This window comes from Danio rerio, chromosome 19, assembly GCF_049306965.1.
Source record: "Danio rerio strain Tuebingen ecotype United States chromosome 19, GRCz12tu, whole genome shotgun sequence".
NCBI classification, from domain to species: Eukaryota; Metazoa; Chordata; class Actinopteri; order Cypriniformes; family Danionidae; genus Danio; species Danio rerio.
Genome location: NC_133194.1, coordinates 4425615 through 4449028, shown reverse-complemented (window position 1 = coordinate 4449028; position 23414 = coordinate 4425615). Strand labels below are relative to the sequence as shown.

Below are 23414 nucleotides of genomic sequence, written 5' to 3'. Positions count from 1 at the left end.
TTATTAGTTGCAACTTCCTTCTCAGACTATAATGTTTTAGTAGTGTGAATTAAAACAATGTAAAAGTTTATTATTTAAACATTAATTGCCTGTAAACATCTATAAGTAACATTTAACCGTATTACATATAACACATGTTTGGGTGTTCAAAAACATTACATGTAAACACACTTAACTCTGCTGTCGAGTATATTTCTGTGTAGTAAAAACACTTTGTGAAAGCATGTTAAAGTGCTCTACTTGTTCATTTTAAGAGAGAAACAGCCATTGAGTAATACTGGAATTTGTCAGTGAACATTCTTTATTGTTTATTCAGATGAAAAGATTATCAGTTTTACTTTGCAGAAGGTGACAAGAGAAAACAAAATTAAACAGTTTCAGATTTTACTTCTCAGAGTTTCAACAGTTTTCGGTTGCAAAACTTAAAAAAAATAAACAATTATATAATAACATGTAATATTTAAAATTAGGGGTATGAATTCATTTATTATAATGGAGAGGTGTGATGATCAGTGGGTTTGAGTTTTTACCTCCATTGTTTAGATGTGGGCTAAAAAATGGATAGAGTTTATCAGTGAAAGTCTGACCAGTGTAAGAGTAGATATGAGAGCTGGACTCCACATCATAAATGGAGACCAAACCCTCCTCATAATCCACAAACACACCGACCCGCTGCAGATTCACTCCCACAGACAGAGAGACAGAGGGACCAGCAAAGGCTTTATATTCATTCCCATTCCTCAGAACCACAGTCCAGAATCCATTACTGGGACTCACTGTGATGGATCCCTTCCTGTTAATGGATTCTCTGACCACTCCTAAAGTCCAGTCAGTCTTTCCCTTCACCTGCACCTCAAAATAAAATCTCCCTGAGGAGAATCCCTCCTTTCCCAGGACACAGGGACATCTATCAAATCTCTGTGGAGTGTCTGGGAGTTTCTGTCTGATGTCTCCATGTTTCACTTGTTTTCCATCATCAGACAGGATGATTTCAGGATGAGCTGTATCAGGATCCAGAGTCACATCCACTGAGAAAACAGAATATAAAATCACTAATTATCAGTGCAAATATTATGATTGTTTATAATATTTAATCCAGTTTTTAAAGTGTTGAAGCTGTGAGAGTATGAATGTATTTTATAAAATTTCTTTAACATTTTGACTTTCAGCTCTACTGTCCGCTCATTTCACAACACCTTTACCTTTTCTGAGTTTATATTAATGTAATAACATGCACCTATTAAAAATCTGCTCTGAAAAAAAATAAATATTGACAAAAGCACAACATAAATAATAATGAAATGAATTGTATTAAATTGAACTGAATCTGAGTGTAGACTAGTGTAGTTCAGCACACTGTACCTGCATACTGCTGCACCCACTTCACCTCTGCAGACACTGATGACAATAAAACATGAGGAGATCTGTTAGATGAGTTCATGAGTGAAATTATACAAAACATTAAAGGTTAAATTTTAAGAATATTGTGCAACATCACATTTACATCTGATCAATGTATGATTTATAGAGAATCGGGCAGCTTTCTGTTTATGCATCAGATGTATTTTAGTGAATGACTCGACATATGCAGATATTCAATAATTCATATATTGTGACGATGAACAGAGACAATATTTATATTGTGGACACTTCAAATTACGAGAGGGGTCTGGCTGCAGACCTGGTGCAGTCCAATCTGGGCTGCATCCAGTGCTTTTTAATGGGCTCACCTAACCCCACCCCTAACCCTACCCGTCACAGGGACGTCACTAGCTCCATTTGAGTGCATTGTGTCTGACATTGCATCACTGAGTGATGCAGTCTCAGCTTGCATCATAAAGGCTGCATCCAGATACTATTGCAAAATACTGGAAATACAGGAATAATATAACTGATAATGACAAATACATGATCAAATACTGTCATATACTCTTATTTCAGCTTCTTCATTCTTCATCACTTATATTAAATTATATTTCATTGACATACCAGCTTGACTGAGTTTCTCCTCTACAGTGTCCTTCAGATGATCTAAAGTTTTTCTCAGAGTCTCCAGATTCTCCTGAGTCTTCAGACTGATCTCAGGCCAGTTCCTGGTGTCTGCAGGTCTGCTCTGCAGGGATGAGTAACTCTACAGCAGGAGAGAGAGAGGAGAAAGCCTTCAGCATGGGGAGTGTTCTGGTGTGTCATTGCTCAGAGAGATGTTGACTGACCTGTAGGAGGTGGAGGTGATCTTCAGTGTGTGAGAGCTGCTCCAGCTTAGTGTTTCTCATCTTCAGCTCAGTGATCTCCTGCTCCAGCTCTTCAATCAGCTCTTCCTCCTGTTTCTCTGCTGCTTTCTGCTGCTCCTCCATCATCTCCAGCAGTTCAGTCTGACATCTCTCAATAGAGCGGATCAGAAAAGTGAAGATCTCCACATGAGCTGCTTTCTCCTTCTCTGAGTATATCTGCTCAAACAGGTCAGTCAGAGCATTATTAGTGGAGTTTACTAAGATAATGATGGAGTCATCACACTTATGCTGATATTTAGATGTAGCGAGTAGTGGGTCGGGGCAGAGAGCCGTGAGGGCGTGCTAGCTGGTGGCGTTAGAGTTAACAACAATCACCTGTGCACCGCACTTGTCTCGAGTCTTACAGAGGAGCTCTGGATGATCTTAAAAGGAGGAGAGACAGCAGTGAAAGACGAGAGGGAATCAGGCCTGGACACTTTATGTTTGTGGTGTTTTCCGTTTGGCGGTATTCATCGTGTGTTTCTGCCACCTGTTTGTTTGGATTGTTTTCATCATTAAAACTATTTAAAATTCACTGGTTTTCAACATTGGCCATCAACATGATTACATGAGACAAAGAGCTTTTATACAACTATTTAACAAGCAAAAGGTAAACTTCAAGTAAGGTTCATCTTAGATAAATTATTGCCAGTTTTGTCTGTTTTTGTTACAACCACTGAAAAGTGTTTTAAACAAAGTTGTAGAACAATATATTATAGTGGTGTCACCAGTTCGGTCCCATTATATCACTTCACCAACCAACAGAGGCCCTCATCTCACGAATATTAACCCCATGCGTGGTGCTGAATGGAAGTGTATGTGGAGAAAAGTCCAGTGTGACCGCAGCTTTGGTGTGAAATCTTGTTTTGCTTACATTTCTGAGCATTTCTTGTGTATTCTGACTGCTTTTCTTTTTCCTACTGCCTGATTCCTTGTTTTTGATTGTATGCTGCCTGCCCTGGCCAAAGCCTTTACCATCGTTTTTGACTGTAAGCTGTTTGTCCTGTACAAAGCCTGGAATTCTGTCTGTGAGTATTCTCCATATACCCTGATTACAGTCTGGACAGTTGCTGCATACCCACTCACTAGTTTACGTCCTTTTTTATTTACTAGTAACAGATCTAACAAAGTAACTTATAGAAAGAGTGACTCTCCAAACCCATCGCATACATAAACTGATGGTCCGAACTGTCTGAAATAAACAGACCAGTGGAGGACACTGAAACTCTCAGTACTGTTGGACTCTTGCTGAACTAGAGTGAATCATGTATCATTTATATTAATCTTTTATGAACTCACTTTTCTGACTTCTGCTGAGTGTTTGATGTCTTGAATCTTCTTGATTCTGTCCTCGATCATCTGCTGCACGTCTTTCTGTGTCTTCATCAGTTCAGTCTAGAGACAGAGAACAGGTATTTTTAGCAGATTTACTGAAGAAAATCAATCTGCATTCAGACTTTGATTCCCCATAATATGAGCCTCAGCCTTGTCTACCTTCTTCTCTTCAATATCCTCTTCTAGAGGAACAGTGTTGTGGTTTTTGTGATCTTTCACAGTACAGAATGAACACACACACGTCTGATCATCTCTACAGAAGAGCTCCAGAGGTCTGTCGTGTTTCTGACATATATAGTCCTCCAGATTCCTCACAGGATCCATCAGTTTGTGTTTCTTTAATCCTGCCACTCTCAAATGAGGCTCCAGGTGAGTTTGACAGTAAGAGCTCTGACACACCAGACACGACTTCAGGGCTTTCAGCTTTCTGCCCTCACAGATTTCACACATAATTCTTGGCTTTTTTGCAGGATTTTTCTCCTTATAGTGCTCAGAGATCTCTCTGAGTGTGGTGTTAATCTTGAGATCAGGTCTTTGTGTGAATGTTTCTTTACAGTATGGACAGCTGCAGGTCTGGCTGTTGTTCCAGTATGTATTCAGACAGCTCTTGCAGAAGTTGTGTCCACATGGAGTGCTGACCGGATCAGTGAACACCTCCAGACATATTGAGCACTGAAGCTCCTCAGACAGTGGACCACTGGAAGAGGACATCGCTGGAAGAGAAATTATGGGGAAAAAAATCATACACTTGAATCATAGTGAAGGTTCTGGTCTGATATAATTAGATTCATCAGTTTGATCATTTAGGATCAGGATGCCTGTGAACCTCCTTAATATTAATTTATGAAGACTTCAATGTTGCACAGCATGAAGCTGGTTTTAGTGACTTTAAAACATTAAAAAGTGGTAAATTATGATGAGGTTTCTGATTTACTAATCACTTTGAAACCAATATACTTCCTCAACAAGGGCCAACAACAGAAATACAGCAAAAACAAGAAGCTGTTTGAGCTGTTTTTTATTCATGCATTTATTTTCCTCCGGTTTAGTCTCTGTTTCAGAGGTCACCACAGCAGAATGAACCAATTTTTTGAACAGAATGAACAGTTTTATTTATTTATTTTAAATTATCTTATGAATTACTGTTCACAAACTCATAACTAGACAAACAGTAAACCAAACAACATGAGTTCTGCAACATTCATTCATTTGCTTCAGCTTAGTCCCTTTTTTATCAAGGGTCACCACAACGGAATGAACCACCAACGGATGCCCTTCCAGCCACAACCCAGTACTGGAAAAACCGCTGCAAAACTATTACATATTTAATTTACATATTACTATTCATTTAAGAGCGACAAGAGCTAATTTTATTATTATTATTGACCTAATTATCAAAGATATTTAGCTAAAATGTACAAACAGTAATACAAGTAAGTATTTACACAATTGCTGCCTTCAAAATACATTTAAGACTCAGTGAACAATCTGAACTATGACCTGCTGTTTAGATTCAAGCACAGAAAAGGCTAAAATTATAACATACAATAAACAAAATATACAAAAATACAAAGAATTGTATAATTAGAATAAGATTTTTAATGTTATTGAAGTTTATATAATGTTATAAATCATCTGCAGTGCAGCAGGTCTGTGTTCAGTTTGTCTGCAGCTCTTTCACTTCCTGATTCTCTAGCCTTTATTTCACCTGACAAAACTCAAAACTTTGCTTCACAATCAAGTAAACATACTGTTGATACAAATACAGCATTTCAGTGGAGTAAGAAACCAAAGTAGTTGAGTATTTGACACGATTAAACCTGCTTCTGTTCAACTGACAGAAAACCTGAAGAACCAAAAGCACTTCAATCAATAAACTGTTCAGTTCAGTCTCTCTTATGTTTCTGTCTCTTACCTGTGAGTATTAAATGTTTCCACAGTGATTTCTGAACGGCTCAATAAATATACATTAGTTTAAAGCTTGATTATTTCAGGAGTGCACGTTGTTTTTGATCGGGTAAGTTTCACTTTCTCTGAATCCTGCAGTGACGTCACTCTCCGGTTTCTCTCTGTATTTTTCAGTTCTCTGATTGGCTGATGTTCAGTGGCTCCTCCCTCCCTCTGAGCCTCTTCTTCAATGGAGTATAAGTGTTTATCATTTGACTGAATATTATACAGCATAAACTTTAGACTATTACACGACTAATGACAATATTTACAGAAAATAACACTAAAATAAACACAAGCAGCAATAATCAATATATAAAGACATCAAAGGAAAACACTGAAATAATGAGCAGTAAAAACTGACTAACACAGCCTGCATTGTTTTTACTGTCATTTACAGAAGACGCCTGTGAAAATGGCCTTCAGTTTAACAGTGTAACTTAAAAAACAATCCTGTTAGAAATATTTAGCACAAGATTCATTTAAGACTAACGTAAAGCCCCCAGATTATAATGAACTGTGTTTATGAAATAAGTGTTTTATTCAGAAATAAATGAATCTGTTATGCTGAAAGACATTTCACCAAACAGACGAGACAACATGCCAAACATGCTAATAGCATCAAGCAATATCTGTGTGTACTCTTGAAATATATGTAATTTTAAATTATTAATAATGATTAATCTGCTCTTTGATTGTGGTAAATTGTGCCAAAATGTTTGTACAGTGTTGTGTAGGATAAATATTTAAAAATTGCTAAATTATTTTTTACATTTTTATTAAATTTATTATTTTCATTCAATTAAATTAATTCATTATTTTACTAAAATATTTATTAGTTGCAACTTCATTCTTAGATTATGATGAAGTAGTGTGCATTAAAACAATCTTAAAGTATATTATTTAAACATTAATTGCCTGTAAACATCTAACATTTAACCATATTACATATAACATGTTTAGGTGTTCAAAAACATTACATGTAAACACACTTAACTGTGCTGTCGAGTATTTTTGTGTAGTAAACACACTTTATGAAAGTATATTAAAGTGCTCTACTTGTTCATCATAAGAGAGATACAGCCATTGCACAACACTGGAATTTGTCAGTGAACATTCTTTGTTGTTTATTCAGATGAAAAGATTATCAGTTTTACTTTGCAGGAGGAGACGAGAGAAAACTAAATCAAACAGTTTCAGATTTTACTTCTCAGAGTTTTAGCACATCATTTATGCTACAAAACAAAACATAAAGATGTTCTGCCGTTCAGTTGCAGGAGTTTTTAATAATTAACAATTCTATAAATAATGTAATATTTCAAATTAGGGGTATGAATTCATTCTTTATAACTGACAGGTGTGATGATCAGTGGGTTTGAGTTTTTACCTCCATGGTTTAGACCTGGGCTGAAATATGGATAAAGTTTATCAGTGAAAGTCTGACCAGTGTAAGAGTAGATATGAGAGCTGGACTCCACATCATAAAAGGAGACCAAACCCTCCTCATAATCCACAAACACACCGACCCGCTGCAGCTTCACTTTCAGAGACAGAGGTACTGAAGGACTAGCGAGAGCCTTGTATTCATTCTTCCTCAACCACACAGTCCAGAATCCATTACTGGGAGTCAGTGTGATCTCTCCCTTCCTGTTAATGGATTCTCTGACCACTCCTAAAGTCCAGTCAGTCTTTCCCTTCACCTGAACCTCAAAATAAAATCCCCCTGAGGAGAATCCCTCCTTTCCCAGGACACAGGGACATCTATCAAATCTCTGTGGTTTGTCTGGGAGTTTCTGCTCAATGTCTCCATCTCTCACTTGTTTTCCATCATCAGACAGGATCAGATATGGATGAGCTGTATCAGGATCCAGAGTCACATCCACTGAGAAAACAGAATATAAATGACTAATAAATCAGTGCAAATATTATGATTGTTTATAATATTTAATCCAGTTTTTTTTTCCATTTTAACTTTGAGCTCGACTGTCTGCTCATTTCACAACACCTTTACCTTTCTGATTTTAAAAGTAATGTAATAACATGCACCTATTGAAAATCTGCTTCGAAAAAATAACTACTGAGTAAAGCACTATACAAATAATACTGAAATGAATTGTATTAAATTGAACTGAATCTGAGTGTAGACTAGTGTAGTTCAGCACACTGTACCTGCATACTGCTGCATCCACTTCAGCTCTGCAGACACTGATGACAATAAAACATGAGGAGATCTTTGAGATGTTTTCATGTGTGAAATTACACAAAACTTAAGGTTATATTTTAGGAATATTGTGCAACATCACATTTACATCTGATCAATGTATGATTTATAGAGAATCGGGCAGCTTTCTGTTTATGCATCAGATGTAATTTAGTGAATGACTCAACATATGCAGATATTCAATAATTCATATATTGTGGCAATGAACACAGACATTATTTATATTGTAAACACTTCAAAATACTAGGAATACAGGGATAATATTACTGATAATGACAAATACATGATCAAACACTGTCATATACTCTTATTTCAGCTAAGACTCATTCTCCAGTACTTAAATAAAATTTTATTTGATATTGACATACCAGTTTGACTGAGTTTCTCATTTAGAGTGTCCTTCAGTTTACTGAAAGCTCTTCTCAGAGTCTCCAGATTCTCCTGAGTCTTCAGACTGATCTCAGGCCAGTTCCTGGTGTCTGTAGGTCTGTGCAGGGATGAGTAAATCTACAGCAGGAGAGAGAGACGAGAAAGCCTTCAGCATGGGGAGTGTTCTGGTGTGTCATTGCTCAGAGAGATGTTGACTGACCTGTAGGAGGTGGAGGTGATCTTCAGTGTGTGAGAGCTGCTCCAGCTCAGTGTTTCTCATCTTCAGCTCAGTGATCTCCTGCTCCAGCTCTTTAATCAGCTCTTCCTCCTGTTTCTCTGCTGCTTTCTGCTGCTCCTCCATCATCTCCAGCAGTTCAGTCTGACATCTCTCAATGGAGCGGATCAGATCAGTGAAGATCTCCACATGAGCTGCTTTCTCCTTTTCTGAGTATATCTGCTCAAACAGGTCAGACAGAAAATTATTAGTGGAGTTTGCTAAGACCAGAATATGTTACTGCTTTTAAAATTTTAGATAAAGGGTTGTGAAAGCCACTTAAATCACTGAAGTATTAAACTTAAACTGCACTGAACTGAATGATTCCTCAAATCTTGTATCTTGTCAAGCAGAGATGTGATATTTCTTCATCACATCCATCAATATTCAGACAAACAGCACATTTGCGATTATTTTTTATACTTGAATGTATAAAATCAGCAGTTAATATGGATCAACTTACATTGTAAACAAATTATTGCATTATTTATGTGGCTGTTTGGAATGCTTGATTCAGATTGGTCAATTCATACCATTAGGGAGTGCCTTGTTCCCATTAACTAATAATTCAGCCTCATGTAACTGAAGTCATTAATAGTGTCTTGCTCTCCTATTTCATACAAACTGCTGCCATCTTTCATCACTGTTGTTGATTATAAAATATTAAATATTATGAAATACTAATGTTATAATATTCTATAAACTCTTGCCAGAACAGTAGTTTTGAGTGCTAATAATTAAAGATGATAAAATGACATACAAGAAAGGAAACAGGAATGAGGGAAATGTAGTTTCATCTCTCATCATGTTTATAAAGCAGTGTAAACAGTGATATGACTGTATCCCGGTATGAATATGAGGTGTATAATAAGTGCTGCTCCTTATGTTGGCTCCTGATCATTCTGTTGGGGTTTATTGCGGAATAACAACCAGCTAGATGTACATTACCCCTTATTTACTCTGTTCACACCCTCTCTGAGCAACTAAGAGTTTTAAATCCATTACAATGTAGTGGAGACTAGTTCCTTAATCAATCAGTGTTTTTAACTATCCTCACTCATGAAGACCACTTACTGGTGTGTTAATGTAACCTGCAGACAGAGTGTCTGGAAAAGACTTTAAAGGACTATCTACATTATTAAGCATTGATGTTGAACCTTAATTGAATGAACTCACTTTTCTGACTTGAGCTGAGTGTTTGACCTCTTGAATCTTCTTGATTCTGTCCTTGATCATCTGCTGCACATCTTTCTGTGTCTTCATCAGTTCAGTCTATAGACAGAGAACAAACACATTTGGAGCAGATTTACTGAAGACATCTCACAAGATGAAATAAACCTTGATTTCACAGGATATTAGTGTTATTTTCATAATATTCTACCTTCTTTATTCTACTCTCCTCTTCTATTTGAACAGTGTTGTGGTTTTTGTGGTCTGTCTCGGTGCAAAATGAACACACACACGTCTGATCATCTCTACAGAAGAGCTCCAGAGGTCTGTCGTGTTTCTGACATATATAGTCCTCCAGATTCCTCACAGGATCCATCAGTTTGTGTTTCTTTAAACCTGCCACTCTCAAATGAGGCTCCAGGTGAGTTTGACAGTAAGAGCTCTGACACACCAGACACGACTTCAGGGCTTTCAGCTTTCTGTCCTCACAGACGTCACACACAACTTCAGCCTTTTCCCCAGGCCTTTTCTCCTTATAGTGCTCTGAGATCTCTCTGAGTGTGGTGTTAATCTTGAGATCAGGTCTCTGTCTGAATGTTTCTTTACAGTATGGACAGCTGCAGGTCTGGCTGTTGTTCCAGCACTTATTCAGACAGATCTTGCAGAAGTTGTGTCCACATGGAGTGCTGACCGGATCAGTGAACACATCCAGACATATTGAGCACCGAAGATCCTCAGACAGTGGACCACTGGAGGAGGACATCCCTGGAAGAGAAATGATGATCAATCATCACACTCCTAAAGTTTAGACACATCTGAAACACACTGAAGGTTCTTCACTGATATATTTAGATTAATTAGTTTGATCATTTAGGATTAGGATGCCTGTGAGCCCCCTTAATACTATTTATTTTTCTATTTTAGACTTCCATGTTGCTCTTCATGAAGTTGGTTGAATGTAAAGAGCGATCAGTAACATTCAGTGGTGGAAAGAGCACTGAAAAATCCTACTCCAGTAAAAGTACCATTACTTGCCTGAAAATGTAGTGCAAGTAGAGTAAAAGTATCTGTTGTGTATATTATTTAAAGTATGAGTAAAAAGTAGCTCTTTCAGTAGAGTATTATGCTGTAAAAAGCTGATGCATTTCCATATAATTTGTGGATGTGTGTAAACGTAATATTCTGTAGTGCATTTAGTTTCATTGCCCAGCAGGCACACAACATCATAAGACACTAATATTAGGTTCGATAAGGTTGTGTTGTCAGGTGTCCAAAATTCAAAGTCTAGTCAGCATCTAAGGACAAAGTTATTTTGATGTTCAATAATGACGTCAAAAGACGTTGATATTTGATTGATTTTAGGTTGTGTTAGAAAATGACCAAAATCCAACGTCGACCCAACATCTTACACCAACATCATATTGACGTCAAAATACTGACATTAATTTATCAGGTATGGCAACTAAAATCCAACATCTGATAGACGTTATAGTGGTAACGTCAACACAAGATCAAGCTGTAACATCATTAGACGTTGATATTTGGTTGATTTTAGGTTGATTTTAGGTTGGATGTTTTCTAATCACCATAGATAAGAAAGAAATAAAGTAGTGACTGCAGGTTGAAGGGAAGTAGTGGAGTAAAAGTACCAATACAGCACAACAAGTGTCCTTAAGGGAAAGTAAAAGTACACATTTTTAAACTACTAAGTAAATTACAGTTGCTGAGAAAAACTACTCCATTACAGTCATTTGAGTATTTGTAATTTGTGACTTTTACACCACTGGTAACACTGAAAAATTAAAAAAGGTAAATTATAATGAGGTTACTCGTTTACTTGTGCATCTGTCACTATACTGCCTCTCAATGGCCAACAACAGTATTACAGCAAAAACAAGTGTCAGTTGGCATTTCTGTGTGGAGTTTGCATGTTCTCACTGTGTTGGCGTGGGTTTCCTCCAGGTGCTCTGGTTTCCCCCACAGTCCAAACACATGAACTATAGGTGACATGAGTAAACTAAATTGGCTCTAGTGAATTGTGTGAGTGAATGAGGGAGTCTATGGGTGTTTCCCTTTGCTGTGTTGCGGCTGGAAGGGCATCCGCTGCGTAAAACAAATGACAGAGTAAATGACGTTTCATTCCACTGTAGCGACCACTGAAAAATCAAGGACTAAGCCGAAGGATATTGAGTGAGTGTTCATTCCTGAACTTTAGGCTATTTAACATCAAGATATTTTTCAAGATAATTGACTTACCTGGAGGTAAGACCAGACTTCCTCTCCTGGTTTCTTTTCCTTTTGTTGATGAAGGTGAAGATTCTGCCATTGTTCTTCACCTCTTCAGTCCTTTTCACTGAGGGCCATGTGATTAATATTATTCACCTGTATTTAAAAAAAAAATCATTACAATGCAAAGATTAAAAATCTAATAGCCTATACTGAAAAATATTTTAAATTCACATAAAAATCTTTTATTTTAATAAATTAAAATCGAATTAAAATCTTACAACTAATATATCAATAATTACATTTAATAAATCATCTGTTTATTTTATGTTGAAGTTTGTCATAATTACAGAAATAAAAGGAGAAAGTGTTTGAATATTGTGCTGGACAATGTCAATATTAAAGTTAATGCTCTAGAACTGATAAGCAGAAACACAATTACTCCTTTCAAACACAGTAAAGACTCTGAACAATCTGAACTTTAACCTGCTGTTTAGATTCAAGATAGTACAAAGTACAACTAGAATAAAAATACACATATATAAATTCATATTAAGTGTGTATTAATATGCAATTTTTACATCCAAAGAGTGAAACTATTAGATTAAGTTCTTTATCTTTAATGTTACTGAAGTTTATACAATTTATTTCCATCAGCAGTGCAGCAGGTCTGTGTTCAGTTTGTCTGCAGATCTTTCACTTCCTCATTCTTTAGTCTTAATTTCACATGACAAAATGACAATAGCACAAAATTTGGCTTTACAATTTATCAAGTAAACTTACAGTTAATACAAATCTGACAGTGGAGTAAAAAACTAAAGTAATTGAGTATTTGACACGATTAAACCTGCTTCTGTTCAACTGACCGAAAACCTGAAGAACCAACAACACCTCAATCAATAAACTGTTCAGTTCAGTCTCTCTTATGTTTCTGTCTTACCTGTACGTGTTATATGTGTCCACGGTGGTTTCTGAACGGCTCAAATGTTTAGTTGTTTAAAGTTTGATCATTTCAGGCGTCCAGTTTGTCCATGTCGAGTAATTTCACTTTCTCTGAATCTCTGCAGTGACGTCACTCTCCTGGATTTACAGGTAAAAGTATTTTTCAGCTCTCTCATTGGCTGATGCTCAGTGGCTCCTCCCTCCCTCTCAGAGCCTCTTCCTCAATGGAGTATAAGTATTTAACATTTGACTGAATTTTATACAGCATAAATTATAGACTATATAACACGACTAATGACAATATTTACAGGAAATAACACTAAAATAAACACAAGCAGTAATAATCAATATATAAAGACGGAAAAAACACTGAAATAATGAGTATTCTGGCGCAGCAGATCATTTTCATCTTTATATTCAGTTTTTCTGTATTTGAAGCTCTGAACACAAATCAACACAGAAATATATCAAACTCACTCACGAGTACAGAGACAATATTGAGCCATCAGTAACATTAAACAACAACTTACACAAACAGAGATGAAATCACTCTTAGAGAAAAGGATATCTTGTACAACAACTGGAGGAAATGTTTATGAAGTGTTTATAGGCTACTAATAATGTGCTTTGTGTAAATGATGAAACATTATGTTTAGCATCAATAGATTATTAGCATCAAATAAGACGAGTGATTATAATGGGAAATATACTTCATTACAAGAATTAAAGTGTGAAGAACTCCTGAATATTTATACAGTAGCAACACATTCTGGCGTAGATTTGGGATAAAGCTGGCACAGCAGACATTCATCCGGCTCTGGCATACAGCATGTGGACCAAACATGGCCCCAGTTTGACAGAGGTGGCACCGTCTTTAAGGCGGCACGCAAGACATGGACCAACTGACAAATGTAGTATTTGGCCCAGATGTTAATAATTGATATGTGGACCACGTAAGTTTGACCTATCTTGACCCACATTTAAATTATTTCTTGAGTCATTTCCATCTTCCTGTTTGCATCTTTGAATGTCTTCATTTTAATCCAGAAAACAATCAAGATTTATTCATCTGTTTCCTGTGCATTGCAAAATAACTGAATTTAGTCGGCGCCAATGGCCTTGTGGTCAAGCGTGCTGACATATAGCATCAAGATGCTCACGGTGACCTGAGTTTGATTCCCGGTTTGGGGTCCTATACTGAACTTTCCCGTCTCTCTGCTCCCAATGCTTTCCTGCCTGTCCTTCACTGTCCTATCACATTAAAGGTAAAAAAAAAAACTGAAAATAATTAAGAAATAACCTTTACATTACATGTAAACACATTTAACTGTGCTGTCGAGTATATTTCTGTGTAGTAAACACACTTTGTGAAAGCATATTAATAGTGCTCTACTTGTTCATCATAAGAGAGAAACAGGCATTGAGTAATACTGGAATTTGTCAGTGAACATTCTTTATTGTTTATTCAGATGAAAATATTATCAGTGTTACTTTGCAGGAGGAGACGAGAGAAAACAAAATCAAACAGTTTCAGATTTTACATTTTAGGATTTCAACACAAAATTTATGCTTTAAAAAAATGAAAATGTTCTGCCTTTCAGTTGCAGGAGCTTTAATAATAAACAATTATATAATAATATGTAATATTTAGAATTAGGGTTATTCATTTCAAATATTAGACAGGTGTGATGATCAGTGGGTTTGAGTTTTTACCTGCACAGTTTGGACATGGGCTAAACAATGGGTGGAGTTTATCAGTGAAAGTCTGACTAGTGAAAGAGTAGATATGAGAGCTGGACTCCACATCATAAAATAAGACCAAACCCTCCTCATAATCCACAAACACACCGACCCGCTGCGGCTTCACTTTCACAGGCAGAGAGACAGGAGGACTAGCACAGGCTTTATATTCAATCCCATTCCTCAGAACCACAGTCCAGAATCCTTTACTGGCACTCGCTGTGATCTGTCCCTTCCTGTTAATGGATTCTCTGACCACTCCTAAATCCCAGTCAGTCTTTCCCTTCACCTGCACCTCAAAATAAAATCTCCCTGAGGAGAATCCCTCCTTTCCCAGGACACAGACACAGTAATCAAATCTCTGTGGTTTGTCTGGGAGTTTCTGTCTGATGTCTCCATCTCTCACTCGTTTTCCATCATCAGACAGGATGAGATCTGGATGAGCTGTATCAGGATCCAGAGTCACATCCACTGAGAAAACAGAATATAAAATCACTAATTATCAGTGCAAATATCATGATTGTTATATTTAATCCATTTTTTAAAGTATTAGAGCTGTGAGTGTGCAAATATATATTTAAAAGTTTCTTTAACATTTTAATTTTCAGCTCTACTGTCCACTCATTTCACAACACCTTTACCTTTTCTGATTTTATAGTAATGTAATAACATGCACCTATTGAAAATCTGCTTTTAACAAATAAATACTGAGTAAAGCACAACACAAATAATACTGAAATGAATTGTATTAAATTGAACTGAATCTGAGTGTAGACTAGTGTAGTTCAGCACACTGTACCTGCATACTGCTGCATCCACTTCAACTCTGCAGACACTGATGACAATAAAACATGAGGAGATCTTTGAGATGTTTCATGTGTGAAATTATACAAAACTTTTAAGGTTACATTTTAAGAATGATGTGCAACATCACATTTACATCTGATCAATGCGTGATTTTAGAGAATCAGGCGGGTTTCTGTTTATGCATCAGATGCAATTCAGTGAATGGGTCGGCATATGCAGATATTGAATAATTCATATATTGTGGCAATGAACACAGACACAATGTTTATATTGTGATTGTGGACACTTAAAAATACTGGAAATACAGAGATAATATTACTGATAATGACAAATACATGATCAAACACTGTCATATACTCTTATTTCAGCTCAGACTCATTCTTCAGAACTTATAATAAGTTATTTTTGATTGACATACCAGTTTGACTGAGTTTCTCCTCTACTGTGTCCTTCAGGTGATCTAAAGTTTTTCTCAGAGTCTCCAGATTCTCCAGAGTCTTCAGACTGATCTCAGGCCAGTTCCTGGTGTCTGTAGGTCTGTGCAGGGATGAGTAACTCTACAGCAGGAGAGAGAGAGGAGAAAGCCTTCAGCATGGGGAGTGTTCTGGTGTGTCATTGCTCAGAGAGATGTTGACTGACCTGTAGGAGGTGGAGGTGATCTTCAGTGTGTGAGAGCTGCTCCAGCTCAGTGTTTCTCATCTTCAGCTCAGTGATCTCCAGCTCCAGCTCTTCAATCAGCTCTTCCTCCTGTTTCTCTGCTGGTTTCTGCTGCTCCTCCATCATCTTCAGCAGTTTAGTGTGACATCTCTCAATGGAGCGGATCAGATCAGTTAAGATCTCCACATGATCCTCTTTCTCCTTCTCTGAGTATATCTGCTCAAACAGGTCAGTCAGGACATTATTAGTGGAGTTTGCTGAGACAATGATGGAGTCATCACAGTCATGCTGATATTTAGGTGTAGCGAATGGGTCGGGGTTGAGAGTTGTGAGGGTGTACGTGGCTGGTGGCATGAGTGCTAACAACCATCACCTGCACACACCATCTGTCTCGAGTCTCACAGCGGAGCTCTGGATGATCTCGAAAGAAAAACAGCAGTGGAAGATGACAGAGAATCAGGCCAGGACACTTTATGGCTGTTTCTCAATATGCGTTCTTCAGCAGTCTTGGGTCCTCCTGTTCTCGTGTAACGTCATCAGAACAGACGATGCGTGAAACTTCTTGGATGTGTCTTGATATCAAGGACTCATCAATGCACACTTAAGCAGCAAACTCGCTCTAGAAGTCCCAGAAGTCATTGTGACTGGATATGGGAAGCTCAGCATTGTATATAGGTTTTTTATTTAAGTTCAGAGATATCACTTATTTATCTCAGGAGTTTCCCTAAATGAAACAATGAATATAAACATTACCATGAAATTGTTAATAGAGGCATAAACACATTAAGGGTGTTTATTTGCTTTAATTCATGTTAAAATCTGTTTTATTTGTATTATGCAGAGTATATTGAAAATGTTTTTATGCATAGTATATATTATGAAAGGGAGAAAAACAATAAATCGCTATATGAATGCTGTAATGTTTCAATCATCTTTCATTAAAAACCCGCGAAGGTCATGTGACCATTAGGAAGAACGCAGCATCTAATTTCTCACAGGACGCGTTCTCTGTTCTCCTTCATTCTTCTAAGGTGACTTGGCAAGACTGGTCTTCACAAGAACGCAAGCCTGTTCTCTGCATTCTTTGAATTGAGAAACAGCCATTATGTTTGTGCTTTTAGTTTGGCGGTGGTCACCGATGGTCAGCTTCTGCCGCCTGTTTGTTTTAATTATTTTCATCATTAAAACTATTTAAAATTCACAGGTTCTCCACCTCCTTCATTCCTAATGGCCAGGGGGCCATCAACATGATTACATGAAATAAATAGTTTTTATACAACTATTTAACAAGCAAAAGGTAAATACTGAGTAGGTTTGTCTTAGACAAATTATTGCCAGATTTGTCTGTTTTGCTGCAACCACCGAAAGGTGATTTAAACAAAGTTGTAGAACACTTTAGTGTCAATAAGTCCTAAAATAAAATCTGTAATTTTGAACAAACTTTTTGAGCGAATTAACTAAAATGAGTGACTCCATCATAAATAAACAGATTTATTACTACCAACAGATGTCACTTATAGAAAGAGTGACTCTCCAAACCTATCGCATAAATAATCTGACCGTCTGAACCGTCTGAAATTAACGCAGACCAGTGGAGGACACTGAAACTCTCAGTGCTGTTAGACTCTTGCTGAACTAGAGTGAATCATGTATCATTTATATTAAACTTTTATTAACTCACTTTTCTGACTCCTGCTGAGTGTTTGACTTCTTGAATCTTCTTGATTCTGTCCTGGATCATCTGCTGCACATCTGTTTGTGTCTTTATCAGTTCAGTCTATAGACAGAGAACAGACACACTTACAACAACAGAGATTTATTAAAGAAAATGAATATAAAAAAATATATATATAAAATAAAATTTGATCTCTCATTATACGAGTTCTTTTGTCATCATCTTTTACCTTCTTCTCTTTACTCTCCTCTTCTAGAGGAACAGTGTTGTGGTTTTCATGATCTTTCTCAATACAGAATGAACACACACACGTCTGATCATCTCTACAGAAGAGCTCCAGAGGTCTGTCGTGTTTCTGACATATATAGTCCTCCAGATTCCTCACAGGATCCATCAGTTTGTGTTTCTTTAATCCTGCCACTCTCAAATGAGGCTCCAGGTGAGTTTGACAGTAAGAGCTCTGACACACCAGACACGACTTCAGGGCTTTCAGCTTTCTGCCCTCACAGATTTCACACATAATTCTTGGCTTTTTTGCAGGATTTTTCTCCTTATAGTGCTCTGAGATCTCTCTGAGTGTTGTGTTAATCTTGAGATCAGGTCTTTGTGTGAATGTTTCATTACAGTATGGACAGCTGCAGGTCTGGCTGTTGTTCCAGCATGTATTCAGACAGCTCTTGCAGAAGTTGTGTCCACATGGAGTGCTGACCGGATCAGTGAACACATCCAGACATATTGAGCACTGAAGCTCCTCAGACAGTGGAAAACTGGTGGAGGACATCACTGGAAAAGAAATGATGACGATAAATCACCCACTGCTTAAGTTTAGACACAGTGTAGGTTCTGGTCTGATATGATTAAATTCATTAGTTTGATCATTTAGGGTTAGGATGCCTGTGAGCCCCTTTATACTATTTATTTTACTATTTTAAACATCCACATTGCATCTCATGAAGCTGGCTGAATGTAAAAAGTAATAACCTCAAAAGTAATTATGAGGTTTCTAGTTTTCTAATCTCTTTGAAACAACTGGCCATCTGTCACTATACTGACCCTCAATGCCCAACAACAGTATTACAGCAAAAATAAGGACCAGTTGGCATTTCTGTGCACTGCATGTTTTCCCTGTGTTCATGTGGGTGCTCTCTGGGTGCTCTGTTTTCCCCCACAGTCTAATAGCATGGTATAAGCAGTGGTGTAAGGTAACTAATTACAAATACTCAAATTACTGTAATTAATTACTTTTTCTCAGGAATTGTAAATTACTAAGTTTTAAAAATGTGTACTTTTACTCTCCCTTGAGTACATTTTTAGTGCTGTCTCTGTACTTTTACTCCACTACTTTATTTTTTCTTAGATTAGAAAAATCAGTCCTGTAAGTCCTGTCCAATCAAATCACACAAAGAAAGTAAATCGCCTCATAATGAACTACCTCAAGACATGGGCGATTTATAATTGCAGCAAACTGTTTGGAAGCATTAAAAGTGTCCAAGAAGACGTCCAAAATCTTTACACGCATTGACCCAGAGACTGTTTAGATGCATGTCACTGATGAGACGATGACAGATGTTTACTGTATGAGGACCGAAATGGCCTTAAACATCCGGCAAGCACACAACATCAACATGATGTCAGATTGACGTTGTACCCCAATGTTGTGGGGACATGGCGTTTTGTTTGGTATTTACTATGATCTTCTATGTAAAGCTGCTTTGACATAATGTACATTGTAAACGCGCTATACAAATAAAGGTGAATTAAATTAAAATGAAAATCAGGTTGACGTCAGAACTCAATGTCAGACCAACATCAATGTCCAACCAAAAACCAACCAAATATCAACGTCTAATGATGTCACAGCTTGAAGTTGTGTTGACGTTATCACTATGACGTCTATCAGATGTTGGATATTGGTTGCCATACCTGATGAATAAATGCAGTATTTGACGTCAATTTGATGTTGGTTTAAGATGTTGGCTCGACATTGGATTTTGGTCACTTTCTAACAACCTTAAATCGACAATATATCAACGTCATTTAACATTGTTATTGAACATCAAAATAACGTTATCTTTAGAAGCTGGCTAGACGTTGAATTTTGGTCACTTGACATCACAACCTAAATGTAACCTAATATTAACATCCTATGACATTGTGTGCCTGCTAGGCAATAACTCAATGCACTACAGAATGTTACGTTTACACACATCCACAAATTACATGTAAACGCATCAGCTTTTCACAGCGTAATACTCACTACTCACTACTCTTAAGTACTTTTAAAAGGTCTACTTTTTACTTATATTTGAGTAATATTTACAACAGATACTTTTACTCTACTTGCACTAAAATGTTAGGCAAGTAATGGTACTTTTACTTGAGTATGATTTTTCAGTACTCTTTAAACCACTGGGTATAAGTGACATGAGTAAAATAAATTGACCATAGTGAATGAGTGTGTGTGGGTGGGTGTTTCCCCTTGCTGAGCTGTTGCTGGGAGGGCATCCACGACATAAAATGCCAGAGTAATTGGCAATTCATTCTAGTGTGGCGACACATTATAAATCAGGGACTAGGGTGAAGGATAGTAAGTGTTCATTCCTGAACTGTACATTAAATACTACAATATTCATTATACTTTTTCAAGATAATTGACTTACATGGAGGTAAACCTTCTAGACTTCCTCTCCTGGTTACTTTTCCTTTTGTTGATGTTGGTGAAGATTCTGCCATTGTTCTTCATCTCTACAGTCCTTTTCACTGATGGGCCACGGGATTACAATTTTTTTTTTACACAAATGCTCCTTTCAAACACAGTCTTAGTAAAAGACTCGGTGAACAATCTGAAATATAACCTCTTTAGATCCAAGAAAGTAAAAAGAACGTTACAACTATAACATGCATATATAAAATGTATAAGTGTGTATACAATTGATGCATTCAAAACTTTGCATAATTTGACTAAGTTCTTTAACGTGACTGAAGTTTATATGATGTTACATTTATTTTTCCATATGCAGTGCAGCAGTTTGTCAGCAGCCCTTTTACTTCTCGACTCTTTAGTCTTTATTTCACCTGACAAATGAAACGAAAAACTTTACTATATAATCTATCAAGTCTATTAAGACTGTTAATACAATTTGACAGCACTTCAGCGGAGTGAGAAACTAAAGCAGTTAAGTATTTGACACGATTAAACCTGCTTCTGTTCAACTGACAAAAGACCTTGAATTAAAGCACCTCAGATACCCTGATTCACCTCGATCAATAAAAGGTTCAGTTCAGTCTCTCATATTTCTCTTACCTGTGAGTGATAAATGTGTCCCCAATGATTTATAAACGGCTCAATAAATATAAATTTGTTTAAAGTTTGATCACTTCAGGCGATCACTCCATGTTGTTTTGGTCGCGCTGGTTTCAATTTCTATAAATATCTGTAGTGGGGTCACTCTCCTTTTTTGTCGCTGTATTCAGCACTCTGATTGATGCGCAGTGGACTTTCTCACTCTGAGACTCTTCTTCAGTGGAAGTATTGGACATTTTAATATGATTTTATGATCATATGATGCCAGGTGTCATTTCTGTGTGGAGTTTGCACAGATTTCACATAGTTTCCCCCAGTTAACATAACATGCAGTAGATTTATTGACTAAACGAAAATGCCAGGTACTGTATGAATGCAAGAGTGCATGGGTATTTTGTTTTTAAACTTTTTAAAATCATTTTAAAATGAAAAATAAAAGTTGCTAAATTGATTTCAATTATTGTAAAATAAAATACACGTTATCATTATATTCACATGCATTGGTGTTTAAAATACATTTCAATATATTAAAAGTATATAAGTATTATTAATGTAATAAACTGCAACTTCACTGTAATGACAAATATATATTTACTATATAATAATGTTAATTAAAATTACATTAAAGTGGTTTCAAGTTCAGGTTACCTGTAAACATATTTGGAATTATAATTTAACCATATTTCATTATGATATAGTAATTCATTCCCACATCAAAGGCTCAAATTCACTCTTAAAGTAAAATAATTTTTAGAGTTTACACTTAGTTGATGATTGATCATAAGCTTATTTGGCAGGCTGTCCCAAGGAGAGAGCCCTGAGCTCAAAAGATCCTCAAGCTCTGGGCTCCTTCCCGTTTGCAGGGTAAAGTCTAGATTGGATACACAGCCGGCCAGAAGTGTACATCATGATGTATATGTACATCAATTACATTTAGTAACATTTTTTATGACACTGTAACAATAATGAATATTTTTACAGTACTGTGACAGTTGGGTTTAGGGTTGGGTGTAGGCATTAAAAATATAATTTATTGGGTAATTTTATAGATAGCATAAATAATACTCGGTACAACCACTGTTTTAACATTACTGTGATGGTTAGGTTTAGAGTTGGGGTTAATAAAATACAATAAATGGGAAATTTAATTTAATAATATATAAATAATTCTTGTTAACTTCCGGCCGCAACCATGTGATCTAGCAATAACTCATTTGCAGGGAAATATAAGCTCAGGTAGATCTCGAGAACTCCCCCGCTAAATTGTGGATAATAATTATGTCAACACATCTGAATAATTGAGCATTTTTAAAGTATTGATTACTTCGGTTTACATTATGCTTGCATTACAAAGGCAACAATGCATTTATTTATGATTCCAGAGTGCTCCGTTTCACTTAGAACCATCGTAGTGGATGAAATTTATGCAAAGAGAGCGTTCGGCTCTTCTCTCTTAATAGATGAAGAACTGGTTTGTAAACATTAAGGATGCGTGCACAGCGAGGTTGCAGAAAAAAAACTGGGAGCGCATTTACAGCGAGGGAATGACATCCAATGCGGTATAGAATTTGTTGTATTAGAGATAAGGTATATTGATTACATATTATATATATATTATTTACACAATGCTTTCAGAGTATTGTACCAGCTTGTCACCCAGTGATAAGTACAGTTATTTGGCAAAATTAGCATTAAAGTGAGCGGCGTTCATCTGACAGGTGCATTTGCGATAGCAGCAGCTCCCAAGGGATATTGGATAAGATGAAATGGCCAAGCATCCAGCCTGAAATATACAACTCTCATGGAACTCCAAGTGATTTTACAAGAGAGAAGTTAAAGGCTTTAAATGCCTATAATGTTGTTCTGTGAGGTCATGTGCAAAAATAATGTTCCATGATTACCAGATTCAACACTATGTAGAGCTAAAAACCGAGATTCTGTCTAGCATAAGACAAGGAAAGAAGACGGAGCTGTACAAGGCCTGGGAAATCATCAGCAAGCAAAACAACTGCATTCTGACAGCAAACTACACCTGTACAGCAGGGTAGGTGAACGTACACTTTTACATTTTATTCTGCAGTGTCCACAGCTTAAATTACCATATTTAACTGTTTTTGCTGAAATCATGGCTGCACTCAAAGACGAGTAATGTGTATGATTCAGCATAGCGTGAACTTACCTGATATGATATGAGAACTGCATTGGAGTCCAGCATTTCTAATTAGGTCCTCACTCCATTCAGCTCTTCTGATGGCTGTTAGCCAAAGACATCTGCGGTTGACATTAAAAGCAGTGTGGTGTATGGTAAAATTCAAGCTTTCTATTTTTGGACTTTCGATTTGGCATCCTACCGCACAACACGACAAGTTTGCCATTGCAACCGGCATTATTTTTGCAACTTGTATGCACGGTTGAACCCGTGTGACGTCATGTGTGACATAGATTGATAATTCCCCTATTAAGCAAGAACAGTCAGT

The 23414-nt window shown here is 36.8% G+C and overlaps 3 protein-coding genes across 17 annotated transcripts; all 3 read right to left on the bottom strand.

Moving 5' to 3' along the window:
• Positions 1-283: 283 nt before the first annotated feature.
• On the bottom strand, positions 284-5658 carry btr26 (bloodthirsty-related gene family, member 26). 2 transcript variants are annotated; one of them, XM_005173753.5, is made up of 7 exons: positions 5521-5658; positions 3765-4318; positions 3570-3665; positions 2214-2447; positions 1990-2131; positions 1363-1398; positions 284-1028 (listed from the first exon to the last, which is right to left on the bottom strand). In XM_005173753.5, exons 2-7 carry the CDS (start codon positions 4314-4316, stop codon positions 481-483), a joined length of 1608 nt encoding a protein of 535 aa, XP_005173810.1. In that variant the 5' UTR covers positions 4317-4318; positions 5521-5658; the 3' UTR covers positions 284-480. The 2 variants fall into 2 exon arrangements, with proteins under 2 accessions (XP_005173810.1, XP_068071328.1); XM_068215227.1 differs by having other exon boundaries at positions 1363-1389.
• A 996-nt stretch (positions 5659-6654) lies between these two features.
• Positions 6655-12883, bottom strand: btr25 (bloodthirsty-related gene family, member 25). Of its 6 annotated transcripts, none has more exons than XM_073931040.1 (8): positions 12753-12883; positions 11843-11968; positions 9798-10351; positions 9593-9688; positions 8363-8596; positions 8097-8280; positions 7722-7818; positions 6655-7434 (listed from the first exon to the last, which is right to left on the bottom strand). In XM_073931040.1, the coding sequence occupies exons 2-8, from the start codon at positions 11910-11912 to the stop codon at positions 7413-7415; spliced, it is 1257 nt and encodes a 418-aa protein (XP_073787141.1). In that variant the 5' UTR covers positions 11913-11968; positions 12753-12883; the 3' UTR covers positions 6655-7412. The 6 variants fall into 6 exon arrangements, with proteins under 6 accessions (XP_073787141.1, XP_073787142.1, XP_073787139.1 ...); XM_073931041.1 differs by having other exon boundaries at positions 11843-11939; XM_073931038.1 differs by having other exon boundaries at positions 7722-7757; positions 8142-8280; positions 11843-11939.
• Positions 12884-14190: 1307 nt separating this feature from the next.
• Positions 14191-21322, bottom strand: btr24 (bloodthirsty-related gene family, member 24). Of its 9 annotated transcripts, none has more exons than XM_073931380.1 (9): positions 20938-21294; positions 20634-20708; positions 20294-20393; positions 17863-18416; positions 17640-17735; positions 15941-16174; positions 15720-15858; positions 15294-15329; positions 14191-14965 (listed from the first exon to the last, which is right to left on the bottom strand). In XM_073931380.1, the coding sequence occupies exons 3-9, from the start codon at positions 20364-20366 to the stop codon at positions 14430-14432; spliced, it is 1668 nt and encodes a 555-aa protein (XP_073787481.1). In that variant the 5' UTR covers positions 20367-20393; positions 20634-20708; positions 20938-21294; the 3' UTR covers positions 14191-14429. The 9 variants fall into 9 exon arrangements, 8 of the variants coding, with proteins under 8 accessions (XP_073787481.1, XP_073787482.1, XP_017207881.1 ...); XM_073931381.1 differs by having other exon boundaries at positions 20294-20490; positions 20938-21249; XR_012394842.1 differs by lacking the exon at positions 20634-20708 and having other exon boundaries at positions 15294-15355; positions 15637-15858; positions 20938-21252.
• Positions 21323-23414: the final 2092 nt, after the last annotated feature.

Excerpts from the sequence above, each read along its gene's own strand:
- btr25 (XM_073931038.1), bottom strand. The coding sequence starts at position 11,912 with ATGGCAGAATCTTCACCTTCATCAACAAAAGGAAAAGAAACCAGGAGA. Across the intron at positions 8,597-9,592 it reads ACTCAGCTCAAGTCAGAAAA|ATATACTCAGAAAAGGAGAA; the intron begins GTGAGTTCATTC and ends CTGTTTGAGCAG. Across the intron at positions 7,758-8,141 it reads TGAGAAACTCAGTCAAACTG|TGTCTGCAGAGCTGAAGTGG; the intron begins GTATGTCAATAT and ends TATTGTCATCAG.
- btr26 (XM_005173753.5), bottom strand. The coding sequence starts at position 4,316 with ATGTCCTCTTCCAGTGGTCCACTGTCTGAGGAGCTTCAGTGCTCAATA. Across the intron at positions 2,448-3,569 it reads ACTCAGCAGAAGTCAGAAAA|ATATACTCAGAGAAGGAGAA; the intron begins GTGAGTTCATAA and ends CTGTTTGAGCAG. Across the intron at positions 1,399-1,989 it reads GGAGAAACTCAGTCAAGCTG|TGTCTGCAGAGGTGAAGTGG; the intron begins GTATGTCAATGA and ends TATTGTCATCAG.
- btr24 (XM_017352392.4), bottom strand. The coding sequence starts at position 20,366 with ATGGCAGAATCTTCACCAACATCAACAAAAGGAAAAGTAACCAGGAGA. Across the intron at positions 18,417-20,293 it reads TCTAGAAGGTTTACCTCCAT|TGATGTCCTCCACCAGTTTT; the intron begins GTAAGTCAATTA and ends TTTCTTTTCCAG. Across the intron at positions 15,859-15,940 it reads ATCACCTCCACCTCCTACAG|AGTTACTCATCCCTGCACAG; the intron begins GTCAGTCAACAT and ends CTCCTGCTGTAG.